Source organism: Parasteatoda tepidariorum, chromosome 4 (assembly GCF_043381705.1).
Source record: "Parasteatoda tepidariorum isolate YZ-2023 chromosome 4, CAS_Ptep_4.0, whole genome shotgun sequence".
In the NCBI taxonomy this organism is placed as follows: Eukaryota; Metazoa; Arthropoda; class Arachnida; order Araneae; family Theridiidae; genus Parasteatoda; species Parasteatoda tepidariorum.
Genome location: NC_092207.1, coordinates 55,356,789 through 55,364,161, shown reverse-complemented (window position 1 = coordinate 55,364,161; position 7,373 = coordinate 55,356,789). Strand labels below are relative to the sequence as shown.

The 7,373-nt window shown below is 26.0% G+C and overlaps 1 protein-coding gene across 1 annotated transcript in view; it reads left to right on the top strand.

Moving 5' to 3' along the window:
• Window positions 1–749: 749 nt before the first annotated feature.
• LOC107449005 (E3 ubiquitin-protein ligase-like protein poe) overlaps window positions 750–7,373 on the top strand; it is a 52,135-nt gene continuing 45,511 nt past the window's right edge. The window contains exons 1-11 of the mRNA XM_043052964.2: window positions 750–789; window positions 1,062–1,154; window positions 1,431–1,581; window positions 1,697–1,820; window positions 2,747–2,849; window positions 3,254–3,395; window positions 3,471–3,550; window positions 4,839–4,973; window positions 5,056–5,247; window positions 6,019–6,141; window positions 6,246–6,428. Coding sequence (XP_042908898.2) covers window positions 1,524–1,581; window positions 1,697–1,820; window positions 2,747–2,849; window positions 3,254–3,395; window positions 3,471–3,550; window positions 4,839–4,973; window positions 5,056–5,247; window positions 6,019–6,141; window positions 6,246–6,428 — 1,140 coding nt within the window. The 5' untranslated portion in view covers window positions 750–789; window positions 1,062–1,154; window positions 1,431–1,523. The remainder of the gene's footprint in view (window positions 790–1,061; window positions 1,155–1,430; window positions 1,582–1,696; window positions 1,821–2,746; window positions 2,850–3,253; window positions 3,396–3,470; window positions 3,551–4,838; window positions 4,974–5,055; window positions 5,248–6,018; window positions 6,142–6,245; window positions 6,429–7,373) is intronic.

The window sequence follows — 7,373 nt, the reverse complement described above, 5'->3', positions numbered from 1 at the left end:
CTTAAATGAGAAAAAATACTGTTAAATTATCGTTAAACATTTTACAAATAAACAATTAAATTTTTTTCATTTACATTATTCGCATTATTGTGGAAATTATTGTTCAATGCAATTAAAAAAAATAATAAATAAATAAAAGATATTTGTCTTTATTTTATTTATTTATTTATTTAGCCATTACTATCCCACAAAAAATGGATATTCTTATCAGGATACTTTTTAATAATTACTTTTGGTGGCAAAGTAAATTAAAATATACAACATATTTTTTACTTGAAGTATGAAATTTTTTTATTTGCTTTAATATCGCTAATTGTAAAATTTTTAATAAAAACAACAAATTTAAAACCAATATTTTTGTGTATAAAATATATTTCAATTTATTTCATGCTTTCCTAATGTTTTTATTTACGAGAGAATCTATTAATATTGATTACTTTTTTCAGTTTATTATTTTTAACTTTCGAAATTATAAATCCTGCATTTGTTTGTCATCTCTAATTTGTTTGGTATTGACTGAGTAAAAATGTAGGCATTAAATTTTCTGAAATACAGTTATAGTTCCAGGATCAAACAAACTTTATATTAAACCAGAGTTTTAGGTAGCAATTATTTTCTGTAATACTGTTGTCTTTGATAATAGTATTATACAGTAATGATATTTTCTTTGGTAAGTAATTCTCTTATATTTGTTTTTCTGTTTTTTTTTTTTTTTTTTTTTTTTTTTTTTTTTTTTTTTTTTNCATTCACAACATTTTAGCAACTAACATTCTGATTGATAATTTACAGGTAAAATAAGCTATTATAGTTTCATTTTTTTTCCTAATATAAATATTTTATATAAGTACACATTCATAAACTAAACGAAAACAAAATCCACTTTTTTCGATTATATCTAAACCAATAAATTTAAATAAAATGAAATGGAATACATTTCGTTAGTTGTGTAATTTAGATAGTTTTTACTATGTATTCTAGTCTCAAATTGTGCATTAATTTGTTTGTTGGTATTGTAAATTAATGTGAAAATTCAGTTTTTTATTCCTCCAAATGTTTTGTAGAATTGTCTCTTAGCTCAACTTGGAGTAAGCCCTTGGCATCAAGAAACATGGCCATTACAGGTTTTCTCACGTACTTTGTCTGTGCTAGCTCAGGTATGTACATTTTATTGTTATTTTTATGTATGTATGAAAACAAATAAGCTTATATTTTCATATTTCATTATTATAAATTTAAGCAATTTCTCAATTTTATTTTTGATGAAACAAAACAATAAAAATCACTTAAATGTCACGTAAATAAAATTCTTTATTTCCTTACTTTTAGAAATTAAATTTTGTAGTTATTTAGATTCTGCTAGCTTGTAGTTTTATCAGACATAAAAAAAAAAAAAAATTTCATCCTAATAAGTGACTTTTTCCTTTTCTTAGACTTTATTACTTCGACAACAAAGAGAAAAAGATGAACTTCGGAGTGATAGTGAAGCATCTTGTGTTTTAATCTGGTTGAAATTGTTAAATACCATGAAAAGGATAATTTTAACTCCTGCAGCTACTTTTACTTCAATTGAAGATACTGAAGGTTTTTATTTTGTTTTAAAATATTCTGTATATTTTTATAATTTATTGTTGCATTTTTATAAAGAGCTTTATAATGTGTATTTGTAGTTAAAGTATTCTTTTTAAAAATATTCCAGACATAAATGTGGAACATTCTCAACTACTTTTGTTCTTATTTCACAATCTACATCTTATGCAAAAGAAAAGTGTTTTGTTAAAGATGGCACAAACTCTCATGGAGATTTCTTCTTCAGTTATGAGGTATTAATTTTTAAATATAAACTAAGGAATTGTTTGCATGCTTGACACTCTTTTGTTTTGATAATTTGCGTATGATTATGTATTTTTGTTATTAGTTTAAACAGCTAATAACAACTTTAAAACCTTTGAAATAGTGGCACAATGGTTGAAGCATTGAGCTAAAAAAGACTATGCTTCCTTCTTTGGTGACGGTTTAAGTCCACTTAGCTTTAAATTTAGAGGTACTAGCTAAGCTGATAAGTAACCACATTGTTAACCTGTAGGTCTCTAAATTTTAAACCTACAATTTATTGCTTCCAAAGTGTTTTACTTTACTCAACAGGAAAATAGACTATTATATGTGCATGCATATGTAATTTGAATTTTTCAATCTATCACAATTTGGCATTTAAAAATAGTGTTTTTTACCCTGCTACTTAATCTTAATTCTCGTTTAAGTATGTAAATTTCATTTAAGCATTAGTTTAAATTTATATACTTTTTAACAGCTGATAATAATTTATCCAACTTCATTTGTAATGGTATGTTTCTTTGTATAATATAGAAAACTCATAATTATCTTAAAATAAAAGTTCACTTGATTCAAAGATGCCTAATAAAAAACCATTTCATTTTGAGCTTTTGTTAACAGCTGATACAGTGTTTTGGTTTTTATTTTTGTGGAATTGCTGAATCAATAACTGATTACATTTTATATATATATATATAAAGTTAAATGATTAAACATGACATTTCAACTAAATGATATATAAGGAGTAAAGAGAGAATTTACAATTACTCTGACTTTTAAAAGGATCACTTTCTGATTTTGCTATGTGTGAATGAGGGATTCAAAACATATTGGTATTAGGAAAATATAGTTAAATTGAAATAATTTTGAAGAATGCTGTCGCAAAATGTATATATTTTTTATTTTAACTTTCCAGTCCCCTACGAGATTTCCAATTGTTGTATCTTGGCAGAATGTTATTAATATTTGAATACATGATGAGAAATTTATATGATGCACCACCATCTTTACTGGAACAGGTATGATTTTTTTTCTATCTGTATGTATCAAAATTTGAATTCTAGTTAACTGTTCCATGCTACGCCTCTGAATTATTTTATCTGCTAATTATTAACCCTCCATGAAGGTGTGAAAATTATAATCATATCATCAATCTTGATTATTTGCAACTTGATTTTGTTAATTTAAATCAGATTTATGATTTTTTTTTAAATGCAGGGCTCTTATGATTATTTGTAATTTGAAATTGCGTTAAATATTTGTAACAGCCCAAATTGCAAAAAAATATAATCAGCACTAGTGTATTAAAAGAGGTATTCTTCAATGAAAATGTATGTTTATGGAAGTAAATGGAAAGGTAGAATAATTAAATAAAGTGTTGTGTATACTTATTGATATTAGTTTTCTTTCAATTCTTTTTCAGATTCAAAAAAATCTTTTTAGTTTTCAAACAATAAGTGTAGCCACTGAAAAAGACAATACTAAAAAGCAAACTAAAATGTTTTTCGCATGCAAAGATATTGAAGAAAACTATGTTAAAAATTTGCCACATGATGAAACCCAAGGTGAGTGAAATTTGTTAAACTGTTTAAGAGATTATCATTCGAAGGCAATTTTCTTAAAATGCTATTGTTTTACAGGCTCAGTTTCAAAACCCAAATTCTTCAATCTGATGTCTGTTGAATTTAGTAATCAAGAAGTTCCCAAGTTGGATGGATTTGTAAGTTGTTTTCATGTGCATTAATTTTATTAAAAATAAATTACAGTAAAGTCCTGATTATCCTTAGAATTGGGTAGCTCACAAAGTGCAAATTGGCGATTTTCTGAGCATAAAATGCTTAAAAAAGACACACATCATGAATTTTTTAAGATATAAATGATAAATTTAATACCTTTTATTAAATACCTTTGGCTAGCAGTTTTCTTCACACTTTTTTCTTATAAATTTTTTAAAATTTCTGTATGAAAAAATCTGTCAACTTATTTTGTTTTTTGGTATTGAAACACCTCTTTATTATTTAAAACTACAGATTTTTTAGCAAACTTTTGTCACAAAGTGTCGCATCTTTTTGCTCTTTTATTAAATTAGTCCTTCCATATGGGCTAAAACTGTATCATGGCTTTTTTTTTTTTTCCTAATCTGATCTTTTTCATTTTCTTCAGCATCTGCACTTAATACTCTATCTAAAATTTCTTCATTGCTAAAATGTTCTATTGCCTGATAATTTGTGTTACCATCGAACCATTCACATTATATCCCTCCTCTACATTATTTCCTCCTGAATTTTTTTTAATGAAATTTGCCAAATCAAGAACAGATGTTTCTCTTCCCCAAGAAATTCTTTAAAATTGTTTTCCATGTTCAGTCATATTTTTTGGGGGGATTCTGTTAACATTGACTTTTTTACTGACTACTAAGCAGCGTTTATATCATAAATACAGTCAAGAATTGTATAATCATTCTCTGATTCCAAAACTTTTTGGATAATTTCTTTGTTATATCCTTTTTCCTTATATGTTTGCTTAAACTTCTTTTTTATTGATGCAATTATGCCTTGATCCATTGGCTGAATTAGAGCTTTCTCATTTGGAGGCAAAAACTTTACCAGAAAATTCCCATCTTGGAACTTCAAAACTGTCTCCCCTGGATGAGTAGGATTAAGAATAAAAAAAATTCTCTGGATTATTGAAAAAAGAATTGTGTTAAAATAGGAAAAGTATTAATGACAAAGTTGATATTTTGGTGGAATTTTTTAAATTTAAATTATCAAAAAATTATGTTATTAAAGTTTAGCAGCATCGTATAAATCTTTTGACACACATATTCTTTGTAACTATGAGCCATAAAAGTCTATGCAAAGTTAAGGAGAAACTCTGAAACATCACTTATGATGAATTTCAAACTGTCATTGGCCCATTAGTGTAGATTAATAATAATCAAACACTTACTGTTTTTGGTTTTTAGAAATTTTTTAAATCTTCAAAATTTCTTACATTTTTTTTTTCAGGCTTTGAGTTTTATTCTTAGCAGTGGAGATATTCTAAAGTATCCAAGTTTCTACTATTCTATTCAAAATCTTGTTTATATTGCCTCTCAGTGTGACATGATTAATCGAGCAACTGCTGAAAATTTATCATTTCTTGTAAGTAATTATTTTATAATTCTCTTTGAACGGTTTCTTAAATATGCTATAAATTTTTTATTGTATTATTACTTTTTTATAGGGTCTATGTGCTGTTCAGTATTCAATGAGCATCGCTTGGAGATTACTTCTATGCCTACCTCCTTCTGTACAGTCTCTTGAATCTATTTCTACAGGATCTTCATCTCTCAATGATGCTAATGATGCAGAATGTCTTCATGCTATTCTTTGGTCCTCAAGAGCAGGTCACAAAGTATTTTCTGGTTGGATGAAGGTAATATTCCATTAAATTGAATGTAGTTTTTAAGCAGTTTTGTAATTAAAATTCACAAAGAAATTAATTAGGTTTAAAGGATATGACATAATTATATTTTTCTTGGATAAGAAATTATTCTAATCCTAATTACTATATATAGTAATTAGGATTATCCCTGAGTGATATTTCTTTACCCCTCTTTTTAAAAAAACCATTTGTCTGAAACAGTAATGGTCAAGCTATACTACGGTAGTAAAAATTAAAAGAGCGATGAAGCAAAATTACAAATTTCAGATTTTTTTAGCAAAATAAACTTCACCGACAAAATACATATAAAAATAATAATAATAATAATTGAATATTTAAAAAAACACCCTATTTGGAATTGACTTTAATTTAACAAAAGTATTAAGATGAAGGAAGTTTAGATAATCGAGGTTCTGTTGTATTTAAAGAAATTTGTCAACAAATTTTTCTGGAAATGCATTTTTTAAGATAACATGCTTAAAATTTCAATTCAATTTCATTATATTAAATGATTACATTTTTCTGTGACAAAACTAATGTTTTTTTTTTATCTCTTAATTTTGAATCACCAGTTTGTTGTTGAAAATGCTATTTTTTAAAAATGACATTCCTATAATTAACTCTTTTGGTGCGTTAATCACTTATCAATTTAAATTAATTTTGTGGAACAAGTTTTATTTTAATTTCTCTTTCTGCAGATTCTTTTGAAATTGAAATCTAATCTTTAATTTGTGTGAATATAATCATGAAATTTCGTTCTAGGATACTCTAGTGAAGCAAGGCCTTACTACTCAAAAAGCTGAATCTCTTCTGCGATCTGTTACAAAGAGTGCCTGTACTGTCAAATTTGACATCAAAGTAGCTAAACGACTTTTAATAAAGCTGGTAAATAAACTAATTAATTAATTATTAGTACCTACTTATTTTTACATTGTATCGAGAGTAATTTTTAAAGTTATTTAGTTCTGACATTTGAGTTTCGTTTTCAGCAACAACTCAAAACCAAATCTTCTGAAGAATCGAGTAAAGAAAAATCATCTGTAGCTCAGAAAACGTCTATGTATGAAGAATTCAGTAAAGAGCAGTCCCCGCGCTTGTTTGATTTATTTCTGATTGAATGTGCAGTTGCTAAAGTTCAAGTTGCTCTTGATGAATATTTCTCTCGACCATTGGTAACTTTATAATTTGTTTAGTAATTTTTTGTAGGTTTAAGTTTTTTAAAGCAAATAAGCATTTTTTTTATGTTTTAAGTTATTGAATAAGTAGAATCAAACTGTTGTGTACTTATGCTAATTGTTTATCACCTAAAACCTGCTATTATAATAAGTTGTTTAGTGTCATTGCATATATATTATAGGGATGGAACAAGTATTCAGCCACTATTCAGTATTCGGCCTTCTCAACCCATTGACCAAATGTTTGACCAAGTATTTTTTGGAAAAAAATTTTTGTCAAAGTTTTTTTGGAATTTTGATAGATTAAATGGAATATTCTAAAATTAAAATAATATTTTTTTATACGTTATCTGATATAGTTTTTAAATATATTTGTTAAGTTTTAAAATTCATGTGCTTGCAAATTTATGATCTGGAAGAAGAAATGGAAAAGCAAAATTCCAAGAAATCAAACTTGATTACTTTATACTGAAACATGTTTTTTATACTGCTGATTTTTTTAATTACATTCAGGTGAAAATGTATAACATATTATATTCAACACTTCTGTCTTAAGAATTGAGAACTTTTATTTATCTAATTTTTTTTTGTTTTTGCTATTTTTATTACATTGCGGCACTTTAATGGAACATTTTATGATAGATTTTATTTTTTATTGTTACCTTTTTCCTGTGCGGTAAGATAAGTAACCTTGTAACAAAAAAGGTGTGATTTTCAAGGTTAGAGTTACATGTTAAGAAATAAGAAGAAAGAAAACTTTGTTTCTCTTTTGCCTTTTTTTTATAAACTTTTCTTTTTATCAGTGTTTTTATTATGCCACAACATTTTTAAACAGCTTTTTTAATTAACATTATTCTTTTATTGTCACCTTTTCCTAAAAATACGACAATGTGAAAAAGTCTAAGTAACTTACTGTTAAATTTTCTTTTAAAGACTAAAACT